General features: G+C 40.5%; 1 protein-coding gene across 1 annotated transcript in view; it reads right to left on the bottom strand.

The window, feature by feature from the left end:
- Window positions 1-5,209: 5,209 nt before the first annotated feature.
- LOC122812106 (E3 ubiquitin-protein ligase MARCHF5-like) overlaps window positions 5,210-14,613 on the bottom strand; it is a 268,136-nt gene continuing 258,732 nt past the window's right edge. Inside the window, exon 6 of the mRNA XM_044084388.1 lies at window positions 5,210-12,889. Within this exon, the coding sequence (XP_043940323.1) occupies window positions 12,719-12,889 (171 nt within the window). The 3' untranslated portion in view covers window positions 5,210-12,718. The remainder of the gene's footprint in view (window positions 12,890-14,613) is intronic.

Raw genomic sequence — 14,613 nt, 5'->3', positions numbered from 1 at the left:
ACAATTCTGGCATGGTGTTTATTACTGAAACCAGACTTAAATCTAACTATTAACCTATCCTTGCAATAACAGTGCTGCCTGTGCTTCAGTGCCCTACACTGGACCAGTCTTGCCAGTGGGTCTGCTTTTTTTTCTATCATTTGGCTGCATAGGTAGGGTAGGTTAGGGTTTGAGCTGCCAAGTCCTTTAAGTACATAGCAGATGTGAGAAGCAAACTGTCAATACTTCCTCTATCCAGTAGTGTAAGCAAGACCATAAACTCTTGAAAGAACATCCTTATTTCCTTAGTCTTGATGTAACCTAATTCTTGGTGAATTCAGTATTAGGATCAATGAGGAGTGAGGAACTCTTGTTAAAAAACTCCTTTGTATAATGATGGGATTCAGGTTTGCTCAGATTAATACCTTTAATATCCATGGGCTCAGAGTTATGGCCATAGTCTTATTACAACTGAAAAACCTCGGCCACCACCCCACTGAGCAGACTCTTATCAGTTTACAGAAACCCAAGCTAGGCTTTTCCTGACTCGCTGATTCCTGTCCTGTATTTACAGAAGTTCAGTGCTGAGGATATGGATGAGGCAGTTACAGTCTATAATAAGGCAGTTACTAACTCTCTAGACACAAAGTCATATGTTCTGTCCATCTCATACCATAAGAGTTCACACTGCGATTTTTGAGCTCTATGAGATGAGAAAACAAGAGAAATGCTAAAATAAAGCATTTATCCATCTAAAGGCTAAAATAAAGCATTTATCAGTCTGAGACATCTCAGAAGTAACTGCACTTGCTCACAGAGTTCTCCACGGATGCAAATCTACTAGTAGCACTCTTCTATCTGGCCACCTGATCATCCTTTTCAGCTGAAAAATGTGAGCGGGCTACCTGGCAATTTGACACCAAGTTTGCCTTGATTAAACAAGAGTATTAACTTGGGAATTATATGGTCTTGCAGAGGAGCTACCATCTTGGTCACTGTCACAGTTTACCATTCCTGCTTATGAAGAATTTGTTTCTCTAAAGTCCGGAATGTGTAACACAACTTGTGAACTGGACCACTGACTGACCATCCTTGTTACACTGTGCTTAAAAGTGCTGGGTCTGCTTTCCTACCAAATCACTGTATCTGCACTTGCGGACAGCATTTTTCCTTAATATTTAAAGGACTTTATCACTCCTATCTTAAAGGAAGCTAATCTAGATGCAGATGTCCTTATCCATGTATTGTCTCCTATAGGCTTTTGAGGGGAGATCTATGCCTAGCATACAGGGCATTGTCAGACCCCACCACTCTGATGGACCTCCTGCATATCCATAAAACAAACAGCATCAGAATTGCCCATTCTAAAGACTTAAACCTTGCCTGTGATATAAAGAGGACCTGCTGGAGAGATAGGTATGTACCCCAGAGACTATCCCATCTATGGAACAGGCTCTCCATGCACGTGAAGCAGAGTTCCTCCCAAACTCAATTCAAGTGCAACTTGGACAACTGGATGGGAAACCAGAAATTCATCCCTGGTTTTGCACCTATGTCTCTAATGGACACAGGTAAGCTGTAAATGGTTCATCTCCCAGGCCTATGCTTACACTTATCAAGGGTATCAGAACTAGTCAGAGATTTGGGATGCATGGCTAGGCTTAAAAAGGTCCCTGTGGTCATTAGCCTAGTAAAACACATATGAAACTATGTTTTGGAATAAAGAAAGTCCTAACTCTCATCTTCCATTTGTTAGTAAGATTCTTGAGAAGGTTGTACATACATGTAACTGGATTCATACTTAACATCTAAAATCCCCTCCTATCGGGCTTTTCAGTCCAGACATAATACTCAGACTGCCCATCATACAATTATTTTGTGGCAAAAGGCAGTCTTGGTCCTTTAAAACCATTCTCTGGCATTTGGAACAGCAGGTCATGTGATCCTGTTGATCACTTGAGGCATTACAGGCACTGTCTTGAAATGTTTTCCTATCCACCTTTCCAGATGTACCCAGAAGGTAGTGTCTAGGGTTACTCTTCCTCTCTCTATTGTCTGCCCTTTGATGTGCCTCAAGGTTCAGTTTTTGGGTGCACTGATGTTTGCCATGAACATGCTAGCACTAGGAGACATTACTCAAGGAGGAATTCTACAGGACTACTATTAGGTTGTTGACTTGCAGCAACACCACTCTTTCCCTCAAGAATTCATGATGGCCTTAAACAAGCTAGCTAACTATCTTAAATATAACACTTCCAACACAGTTTTCACAGGCACTCCAGTTTTACCTCTGATATTTACAGTAGTAACATACTGAAACTTGTGTCAAATGTTCAGAATTTATTTAGAGGTGACTTTTTAACGACTGTCTTATCCTTAAGAACTACATGTCATCAAATTCTCATATTTCCAGTTAAGGACAATCATCCTTATCAAATTCATTATTCCTGAAAATCTTCCTGTAGTGGTACATGCCCTGGTTGCCTCTAGAGTCTATTACTATAGCAACCTAAATCTAGAGCTTCCAGGCTCACAGCTTAACCACCTGCAAATGGTAAAAAACGTTGCTGATTGGCTAGTGATGAAGATATCACACCACCACTATACTGCACAGAATCTGCAAAGTCTGCATCATTTGTCAGTATGATCATACATGACTTACCAAGTTGTGGTCCTGGTTTACCTGACCCTTCACAACTTGGGTGATTCTCATCCAAGGGAACTTCTGGACTAATATTACTTATTTTATGTCCTGTGCTCTTCCTCTCAAGGGCTACATGTTCCAGTGGTCTGCCCTGATCCCTCTGGTCAATGCTCTTTTGATTTTCAGGGCCATACTTGTGGTGACAGTCCTTGGCAGCTTTAGTGTGCAGGTGATAAGAAGGGAACACTAAACTTAAGATGCTGACACCTCAAGCTTTGTCAAGTTACGTTTAGTCCAACTCAGAAAGATCCTAAGTCTTCAAAAGCTTGCTTATTTAAAAATCTAATAAATAAAGAAGACAGCTTAGCAATGAACAGTCTTGTAGTGTTACTCTAATTGTATAACCCGGTTATTTACTCAAGCATTTGAGTGTACATATAACTGAAGTACAGCACTCAGCACTGGAGTAGCAAGTTCTCAGGACTTGCTGCTAGTTGGGAAGAAAGCTGCTCCATGTGTTATCATCTTTTCCTACAGAAAGGCAAGTAGTAGGTAAGGTGTGTCTGCATGTGTGGGAAGGAGGAGGAAGAATCTCACACTGAACTGGAAGACTGCTGCAAATAGCATACATATGCATTTGTGGCTAGTACTAACGTTTAAAGCTCTGTCTGAAAAAACTGTTTAAAACGTAGCTTTTTGCTTAGTTAAACGGGCTGTACTGCATTTTTATATTTAACAGTACAGCACGACTGCTTAGAATGCCATAGTGTAGAATAATAAATATGTTGGTTAAGTTCATTAGCAAGAAAAAAATAATTAATGAAGTCCATATGTCATTTTCAATTACAGATAAGCAAATGACAGGCTTGTAAGACTTGCTAATTTTGTGTGTTGTCAAATTCCAAGCTATCCTTTGGTAAATACTGTGTGACATGATCACCTTTTTATTTCTGTTCTGCTTTTTCACTTTTACTTACCTCAAGTCCAATGATGGGTTCTTAAAACAGTTGGGAGTAACCTATTTTCATATTCCTGAAATGATCTACACAAATGAGTTATGCCTGCAGGTTTTAAGCAACCATTGGATTCTCTTTATTAGGTTGAGGATATCCTCAACACTCAGCAGTTTTAAACAATCACTTAACACTTACCTACTGTGCTTGGCATATGAAGTACAATACTGGTATCTAGTACTGTACCTTACCTGCAGTGCTAGCTTATCATTGTATTGTGTACGATTCCTTCCCTTTTATCTTGTGATTTACTGCTTGGCAGTTTATCCTACAAGCAAGCAAATTTGCATCTGAGTGCACTATGAGGCTAGCCGAGTGCTCATAACCACCACCAGCTCCCAATAAAATGAAATTTAAGTGATGTGCCAACCATCAATTAACAGTCCAGTTTAGATACCACTTGATCTAAATAGAGTTAAAAAAAAGTTCTGCTGAAAAAAAAATGACCTCAATGACTGAACTAGGAAAAATAAAACAAAAATTAATAAATAGAAAAGAAAAAAAATCAGTGCTGCCTTCTTAATTACTTGTGTTCAGGAAACATGAAAAAAGTGTCTTACTTTACTCCCTGTCAGATTTGCATTTGTGTCCGTGTGCTATACAAACAAAACTACGTAATGCAGCACACTTGATGCATCTATAGCCAGAGGATGCCATGGATAATAGAATGCTGTGCAACTGACACAGCTCTGCCCATAAACTGTTACACTATAAAGGTTGATGCATTCTCACAGGATTCAACAGGGCATAGATTTCACTTGGCAATCTCTGATGACTTATGTTCCATTGATTTTTACTTGTAAAATAAAAATGGTGCCTTATTTTAAGAAAATGACTCTAGACCCCAATCAGTTTTCTTCTACATCATTTTTTCTTTTTTCCAATAAATAAAAACAATTATGGATAATCTCTGATGTACAGTTTAAGACACAATGGGTTAAAATAACACCAATTTTGATGTTTTTGTAGTATGCTAACAAAACAAACAACACAGCTATCACACCAATGCGTCTCACAACTATAACAATAGACTCAAAAACAAAACTAAATCTCAAAACTTGCTGTACTACCATTACAGCATTTTTGGGTGTGGGGCTTTCCTCCCTGCTCCTCCCCCACAACTTACACACACCAACGCAGACTGTATCACGTTAGCGTAAGGAGATTATTCCAAGGTATTATAATCTCGGAGTTAAAATAAAAACTTCCCATTCTACAACTTTGTAGAAGTATTCGGACTTGTAATGAAGTGGATAAGATACTTAAACCTTCAAGTTATGTCAATTTTCTAAAGGCATGCCCTAAATTTATTGTGAACTATAGTTATCTGCCTAAGAACACCAGGACTATCTTACGATTAAAGAGGACAACATTAAGCTCAACAATTCAGAGTGGGCAACTGCAGTAAATCTGCTTCACCTTTCTATCATTAAAGACGTGGAAGTAAAAACTGGAATCTATCTGGATTTAAAACTCTGTTCTGCCTTCCTAAACAGTCTTAAATTAGTGACATTCTATGTAAAAAAAATTATATATATACATATATACATACGTGTGTGTGTGTGTGTGTGTGTGTGTGTGTGTGTGTGTGAAATGGGTTGGAAAAAGATACCCAAGAGAAAAATAAATAATGTCTCCTGCTTCTTTCTAGAACCTCTTTTAACCTAACCAATCTGTATATATAGTTTTTGTGCCTTGGATTGCTATCAATATGAAATGATAATATACAAAATTAAAGATATTGCAACAAACCAAAATTATGTTATCACACTCTACTCATGTGTACAGCACTCATGGTAATTTCCTTGTCAGGCATTAACTACTTTCAAAACGGACTTCAATGTCCTGAACGAAAGCAAACAAGAAAGTGTGAAGAATTATAATTGTGCTTAAGATATGACTAGTTAATACTGGTCTCCTGGTTTGTCCCTTAAAAATCATGTGCCAAGTTCTGCAACCCTGCAACAATCCACTTCCTAACACCATTAAAATACTGTTAAAAGTAAAACACTAAATTATAAATGCTTGTGTTTTTTCTGTACAGATGGACTAATTTTGAATGCATGCTTCACTTACTGCGGGTACACAGTGACGGAATTACAGGTAAATATTTCTGTCTATATTATGAACAAAATGTAGTAACTACGCTACAGTTTATCACCCAAAATAAGCATTGTAGATTGGTAGAGGCTTGCAGACAAGGGTGTAGCCAGGCATACTTTTTGCACTCTAAAGACTACAAATTCTTTTCTGATTATGTTGGAAACATTAGGGATTTATCAAGCCATATTATGTCTAAAACCATCTAGATCAATGCTTGCTTACAGAAAGGATTGCAATCTATAAACAATATGTCTTAATAGTTTTTAACTGAGCAGCTGAAAATGTGACACTAAGTTGTGTGCATATGGAGGTGGGCAACAGCTTGAGCGATATGACCATTTTTTTAAAAAACAGGTAAATTGGGCACAGCAACAAGCATCTCTGAGTACAAAATTGAATTCACTGACTACAACCCTATATACGCAAGAAGTGAGTAAGTGGACCTCCCCATATATTTTGTACCTCAAACAGAGTGGCACCTCCCCAGAAAAAAAAGTGCAAACAGTTTAATGACAGGTTTTGAAAATTTTCTCTGCTTAAATGCTTATGGTCCAGAAGAGATAACAGAGATCATTCACTTCAATTTGTGAGACGCATTGTTGTGACAGCTGTATTAAGTTTGTTTTGCTGGCATGCTACAAAAACATCAAAACTGGTGTTATTTTAACCCATTGTGTCTTAAACTATACATCAGAGATTATCCATAACTGTTTTACTTTCTATAACAATTATGATAATTAGAAAAAAAAAATACTGATCAGGGGACCAAATGTAGGTGACACCTACGAAATGATAACCATGCCACAAAAGAATACGACAATTCCAGGGCCAAAGACATAAAATGTCATGCACAACAGATGGAGAAAAATATTAACTTTTTTTTTTTTTATCATTACAAAATTTTTTGATAGCATTTCTTATGTAACACCAACTTATACATACATCATTACAATGAGGCAAAAGGAAAATCTACAAAGCAGACCTCTGCATATGATCCTTAACTGCATTCAGCAGAAACTTCAACGGCACACAAATGCATACAAGCACTCATGTACACACGCACATATCTCTATACATACTATTTGAAGAAACAGAAAGTACAGCTGTGTAAGAACTTACTATAAGAGCAGATGTCCTACGTTGCAGTATTCTTAACATGTAGGTTTTTGTCCACTGATAACCAGCTGGGGTACCAAAGACTTACCCTCCTGAGGGCATATGTCCGAGCATATCTTCAGCTCTTATATGTCCAGGTATATAAGCGGACGTACACACAAGTTCTTCAGACTATCTCCAAGCCAGCGTCCTGAAGACTAATGAGACAGGAGACTTCCAACTAGAAGGGGAGCAGCTCGAACAGGCAAGTAAACCCCCCCAACAGCAGGATATAGGTGATAGCTTACAACTGAGGGGAAGAGTAAAGTTAGAGCAGAGAAAGAGAAGAGGGGAAGGAAAACTCAACAGTGATCAGCAGGACATCTATGGTCATGATACTTTCTTACACAAATGTACTACACCCCGACTGAAATCACTGTTGCAGTATTCTTAATATATGGGTGACTCCCCAGAGATGAAGGAGGTACAAAAAAGTTGGCGAATGGGAAGATGAGCTTTCCAGGATCCCAGACAGGATAGACAAAGCATCAACCTTGCAGCGTCTGGTGAAAATGTATATCGAGGACCATATGGCAGCTTCCCAGATAGACCTGATATCAACACCCTTGTGCAGAGAACCAGAAGAGGCCACTGCCTTTGGGCAGAAAAGCAATGATTTACCATAATGTGTATATAGCAGAAAGAGATGGCTTTTGATAGCAAGGATGCAACAGTTTCCTTTGAAACCCGCTGGCCCAGCTTGGAATCCATGAAGGAAACACACAGTTGGGTCAGTTTTTCTTATAGTTTTTGCTTTGTCCAAGTATAACTTCAGCTGCATGCGAATATCTAGAAAGTAGAAGTCTTTCTCCCCCTTTCTGTTCTGGGGATTGGGAAAACAGGAAGATAGGTGAACAGCTTAACTGAGGAACAGTTCATTCACTACCTTATGCATGAAAGAAAGAATGGGCCTAAGAGTCACCCTGTCCCTTTGGAAAAGGAGAAAAGGTGGAACAGCCTTGAATGCTTGAAGTTCAGACACTCTGTGAACAGAGGTATGAGCAAATAGAATACTTTTTCAGGTGCAGAACTTTAGAGTGGCAGATGTTGCTGGCTTGAATAGGGGGGCAATGTAAGTTTTTCTAGCACAAAGTTGATATCCCAGGGAGAAGTAGGTTTTCTTGGAGGTTTAAGATGGAAGGCTTCCCTCAAGAAAAGTTTGACCTCCATTTTGGACACAAAAAAGGGACAAAAGACAAGCAGGCATTAATGGCAGGCAGATGGGCTTTAAGAGAAGGCCAAATTGAACTAATAGTTTGCAGAGATACTAAACGACAATGGATCCTGGCTGTGTTTGTGGTACCAAATAGAAAATCTTTTCCACAACTGTGTATGATTTTTCTGATAACAGGTTTTCTAGCTTCCTGTAAAACCTGTAAAAGCTCCTCAGAGATGATGCGCCTTTTAGGGAACAGAAACCCATCATCCACAGAGTGAGACTGAGAAACAATGCAGTGAGATACTGAAGCACACCTTGCTGTTGAGTGGCCATGTTCGGTTACAGCAGTATCTTCCAGTAGTTTCCTTTGGACAGGTGGAGTAGGAGTGAAAATCAGTGTTGTCTTGGTCAGTACAGGGCCAGACATAGATGTTTTGGAGCTTCCTTTTGGTCTTTTAGAAGAACTCTTTGAAGTGGCAGAGGAGGGTAGGCATACATAACCTCATTGACCACTGAAAACAGAAGGCATCTGTCCTTGAGGCTAAGGGTGAAGGGATTCTAATGCAGAGAGATTTTTTTGGGGAAGCAAAAAGGCCTATTGGTGGTATGCCCAACTAGTGCAGGATTGTTTTGAAGACCTATCTGCTCAGGGTCCATTCATGACAGTCCTCCAAGGACCCAATTAAGAGTCTGCCATCACATTCTCTTGAAAGAGAATGCATGCCTCTCTCAAAGTTATGTTAATTTGCATGGCTAGGTATCATGCTTCCTCTACTAGCCTGCACAGTTGATAAGACCTTGTGCCTTCCTGTTTGTTTAAATACCATATGACTGTGGTGTTGATGGTGTACACCAAGAGTATGCTTGTTTTCCATAGGTGGGAGAAGACCTGCAGAGCTTGCAGAAGAGCTCTCATTTGTCTTACGTTGAAGTGCTCCTTCCAGAGAGAAGGCGGCTATCGCCCCTGCACTCTGTGCGATCCTGTCCACGCCCCCCATGCCCTGACTGAGGCATCTGTGTGAATAACTTAGCTGGGTGGAGCTAGGATGAAAGAAGACCGGGATTGAGCATGACCTGTTTTTCCCACCAGAGCAACTCCTTTTTGAGGCAAGTTAAAAGAGGGATCAGGGTATCCAGGGGGTGTGAATGTGGGGACCACACAGATTTCAAGTATCACACAATTTTTTTTTCATGTGCAGTCTGGCCAGAGGAAGCACTGGGATGGTAGCTGCCATGAAACTCAAATCCCAGAGGATATCCGAGGCTGTGCAGTGTGACATTAAGTAAAGGTGTTGGAAGAAGCTGGCTAGACTGTGAACTTTTTACTGAGGAAGGAAGGCATGCATTTTGAGTCCCCCTAGTTTGCAACCCATAAAAACTAGGTCATGAGAGGGTTTGAGATTGGATTTTTTGAAGATGACTGTGAATCCCAGTATTGTCAGGGGATATACCACATAACATACATGCTCGACGAGGATGTCTGTGGAGAGAGCTTGGATCAGTAGGTCATCCAAGTAAGAGAAAAATCTGAATTGCCTGTGAGCAGTAGTAAATCACCACTGGAGCTAGACACACTGTAAGAACCCTTGGGCAAAGCAGTAAACTGAAAATGTGAAGAGACGGAGATGAATCAGAGGAATTTTCTGCAGGAGGGTCAAATGTGAAGGTAGGCATCCTAAATCTAGGGATACAAAAAAGAAGTGAGGAAGAATGAAAGGCAGGAGGGTGGAAAGAAAGGTTCTCCACTGTCCTTCCTTCCCTTCGGTACCAGAAAGATTCTGGAATAGAAGCCTTTTTCCCTTGAAGGGATTTGGCCCCCTTTCTATGGAGCCCTGATCTAGTAAAAGTCCTGAATAACAGGATTTAGCTATGGAACCTGGTTGACAGACGGAAGAGGCATGCCCTTTAGAGATGAAATGCTTTCCTAAGACATGGGCACAGCCTTATTTGATGATAGTCACAACCCATTTGTCTATAGTTACCATTTCCCAAGAGAAGAAAGACAGAGTAAGTCTTTTGGATGGAGGGGTATAGGGCAGGGGTGGGGTAGTGGAGAAGGTAGTCACAGGTTTTTGCTTCCAAAGGGACACCTCCTTGAAGGAAGTTCCCCTATGTGGTTTGTCTGGAAATCTTTTTCTTGGTATTTTTCTTTGTTTGTGAGTTAACCTAGGGTCTTTCTTAACAAAAGAAGTGAAATTGGATGGGTAGTTTCTATGGTATCTACGACTGTAGAAAGTAGAATGTGCCTACAGTCTTTCATAGTCCTGCCTTGCTCTAGTAGGGCTTTGTAGAGACTGGCAGCCTATAGACCAAACAAGAGATCTTTGCCTAAAGACAAATCTAGTATTTTAGATTTGAAGTCCTTAGTTATGGAGCAGCTACACAGCCATGCATATCATCTGATGCTGAGTTTGTGGCAGCAGTCCTGGAAATAGCATCCACAGCATGATAACTGCATATCATGCTGTGTCTGGCTATTTATGTAGCTTGAGACAGTTAAGGTCTGTATTTGCTGCTTAAAATCCACTGACTGTCGGTCTGACATAACTATGTAAATACTGTAGTACAGAGGCAAGTACTTAGTCATTTGTGTCTGGTAGTTAATAGCTTTGAATGCTAGGGTGGAGGAGGTGTAGACCCTCTTTCCCCACCTAGCCATAGCCCTACTACCCTTGTCAGTGTGAATGGCGTTAGCACTGGAGAGCAACTTAGATGGTTTACCCAAGGAGATACAGCAACAGGGTTCAGAAACAAGACTCATACAGGTATTTCAGTTCATCAGGTACCTTATAGAATCTATCAGGTCTTTTAGGTGCTGGTGGTGGTGAATCAGGAAATGAACATGCTGACTGGAAGACGGCCTGATATGTCTTTAGCACTGGAGGGTCTGGAGAAGGAGCTGGTGTGCCCATTTCCAGAAGGCTATTCGTACTTTTTTTGTACATCACAGATCTGCTTTGATTGCTATTCAAAGTGCCTCATCATGTTTTGAATAGTTTCTTCACAAGAGGCTTTCTAAATGGCAGAATCTGGAGAAAGGGAGCCCCTGTCATCCAAGGAGAGCTGTGCTAAAGAATGTGTTTGTGAGGAGTAATTCAGAGAATGATCAGAGTCTACAGATTGCTCCTCTTCACAGGAAGAATCTTGGTTATGTACTTGAGTGAACTGAGGCAGTGGAGTCAAAAAAGGAGGCTTCAGAACCATGACAGCTTTATATAAGCCCCGGGAGAAGTCAATCTATTATTTTTCCTTAGAAACTGTAGGGGAGGTCACATGTCTATAGTTTTTGTTTTTTTTTTTTAGGTTAACTTCCGCTTAAACAAATCTTGGAGCTTTGGACCCTTGGTGTACTTCAGAGTACCTAGGACCTCTTCCCAGACTAGGATTTGAAGGACTCTGTATGGTCCCCCTGGAATGATTACGTGTGATACTTCCACGGTACCCAGAGTCTGCAAGGTCTCAGGAGCAACACCGGCCTCCAACGGGGTTTTGGTAGTGATCAACTGAGAGGATATCTGACGTCTGACTCGGATGTCAAGTTCTGAAAGCTCAGCAGGTACATCTGACTTGGATGTCAGACTGCAAACCATCTCACGGTCTTCTTGAGTTTCTTAGGCAGAAGGGTGGCATCAGGTGCTGGGGATTCTGCCATCCTTGCTTGGGACAGATGTTTTAGATGCTGTGTTTCAAGGAACATGTTAAAGGAGAAAAGCCTTGCCCTAATGTTTTTTTTGAACAAACAGCTGGCAGACAGAGCAGAATTTGTAGTGGTGTTTGGGGCCTAAATAAAAAGGCACTTAGTGTGCAAGTCCTTGTATGGAATCTGCCTACCACACTCATACATACCACTCTTAACAGACACCCAACAAAAACTTTACACGCAGTCAAAAATACAAAAAGGAAGGTTCCCTAACGGGAACAAACAAGGGAAGTAATGGTACCAACGACCCAACACAGATCAAGCTGAATGATGGGAGACCTGCTTTCAGGCTGGCGGTGAAATAGTCTGAGGAACTTGTGCATATGTCCGCCTATATACTTCAATGCATACAAGCTGAACCATAGGATGCAGCTCCTCAGCAAGGTAAAACTTTGGTACCCCAGCCAGATGTCAGCAGAAAAAAATATATATGATTAAAAATACTGCAATAATGACTTCAAACAGGGTATTTAACAATGTATGTTTTTCTGTTACTTTGGAGAATCCCCTACTTCCACATAAACCAATCAAGGTAGAGTTTTCAGCCTGAGATTCACACTACTTCCACATAAACATCAGCTGTGTTCAGGTTACAGTACTTTATAAGACTCTGGACTAGAACAATGCAGTCACTTAAATTGTGCACTAGGCTCTTGAATAACTGCAGAATACCACTCTCCCACACTAAGAAGCCAGATTCTGTTAAGTAAGCCCTCTTTCTTACCTGCTGAAGGCTAAAATCATCTGGGCTGCTAGCATCATGTGGCTGTCCAAGTCAACACTTTAAAGTTCCTGCTGCAATAAGTTTAGAACAAGAGTGACAGGGCGCAAAAATGTGCCTTCACATTTTTTTTTTCAGAAGCAAGCACTCCATTTTCCAATGATACTGAAGAACAACAATGCAACAAAATCAAAAGGAACCAGCACAATAGGACAGAATTTAACACAATGACCACCTAAGCATCTTAATTTCCCTCATTGCCACTATCTTCATTGTCTACAGGAGGCATTGCTTCTTCATCCCCTGGCCTCTGATCCACATAGTTAAGGATTCTCCGGTTGGCTTGAATTAGATACTGCTGCTGCTTGAAGTATACTTTCAGTGCTCCCTTAATTGCTACAAAGGCAATTCCACCCTAAAAGAGAAAGTCATAAAGGCTTTAATTTTGAGAAATTGACCACCTCAACAGAATTAAGACACTAAAATAGAAACTCATCAGCAATATCTGAACAAACCACTCGTTATTTTAAGTCAAATTATTTGTCTAAACAAAATTTTGTTTTGACCATTTTCCTGGCTGCCAAAATGCATTCTTCATCAATTAACAATGATTATTCTGCTTTTAACTGCATATTAAAACTTAAAAAGAGACCACAGCTCTGTCTCTGGTGAGTCAGGCAGAAATTTTTTTCCCCACTCTCCCACCTGGTTACTGTAGTGATCTTAACCACCACTGTCTTTCTAGTTGCCTTCCCCTTATGTTAATCTGACCATATATCTCATTTCCTCTCTGTTTTACATGCTTGTGTGAGTAAGCACAAAATTATCATTTTGTGAAATCGGTCCCCTTCAACTATTTAAATGTATTGGCCATCGTACTGTATTCCATAGTACCAGAATACAAGTGACCACCCCCTTTCAATCTATCTTGCCATTTCAAAAATAGTGACTCTCCACTAAAACTTAACTTTTTAGACAGGTAAAACTTTTAGTTATGTACTCACCATAACTTCAGATGTTTGGGATCCATCTCGCCTACATTCTGACTGATGGGTTCGGAGCCGATCCTCGGCTCCGACTCGGCACGCTTATGCCAAAGAGCGAAGTCTCTTATTGGCTGAGCTTACTATATCCCAGGATGCACCGCTACCAGTCCCCCAGATCTAGTTTGTCCGCATACATGCACTGCTTATATAACATTGACAGATGATACAAGATATAAAACAGTAGAACCCAAACCGTTCAATCTCTTCTGATCTCCAAGGCAGGGGGAAGGAGGGTGGGTATTAGGAATGTAGGCGAGATGGATCCCAAACATCTGAAGTTATGGTGAGTGCATAACTAAAAGATGTTATGTGATCCTATCTCGCCTACATTCTGACTGATGGGACAGCGTCCCTAGCACCTAAATCCTGGGTGGCTCACTGGAAAACACTCCTGAGTACCGTGGAACCAAATGATGCTCGTCCTTTAGATGCCACATCCAATTTATAGTGGGAAATGAAAGTGTGCGGGTTGGACCAAGTAGCCGCAGCACAAATTTCAGAAATAGCGAGCTTGGAATGGAATGCAATAGAGGTAGCCATAGCTCTAGTAGAGTGAGCTTTGACAGATGTTGTAAGTTGCTTATTTGAAGAGGAATAAGCTTGAGTTATGCAATCTCTGATCCATTTGGCAATAGTAGCTTTAGTGATGGTTTTACCCAGTTTATTATCTGAAAAGGACACAAACAATTGATCTGTTTTCCGAATTTGCTGAGTCCTATCTAGACAGAAGCGTAATTGCCTGTGAACATCCAACGTATGGAAGGTGTAATTCCGCTTTGTTTGAAAATTTTGGAAAGAAAACTGGTAGCTCTAAAGATTGTTGGAGACAGAGATTAGAGCAAACTTTTGGGACAAAAGATGGATTAGGTCTAAGTGATACTCTATCCTTGTGAAAAATCAAGTACGGTGGTTTGATAGATAGGGCTTGAAGTTCTGAAACTCTTCTTGCAGAAGTAATTGCAATTAAGAAGGCAGTTTTCCAAGACAGATATTTCAACTCACATGTAGCAGCTGGTTCAAAGGGAGAAGATGTTAAGGCACGAAGTACCAAATCAAGATCCCACGGAGGCGCAGGATGAAAAACTGGGGGTCT

This window comes from Protopterus annectens, chromosome 9.part0 (genome assembly GCF_019279795.1).
Source record: "Protopterus annectens isolate FY-2018-M chromosome 9.part0, PAN1.0, whole genome shotgun sequence".
NCBI lineage: Eukaryota > Metazoa > Chordata > Ceratodontiformes > Protopteridae > Protopterus > Protopterus annectens.
Note: the sequence above shows the minus strand (reverse complement) of the source record. Positions and strands in the feature narration are given on the sequence as shown.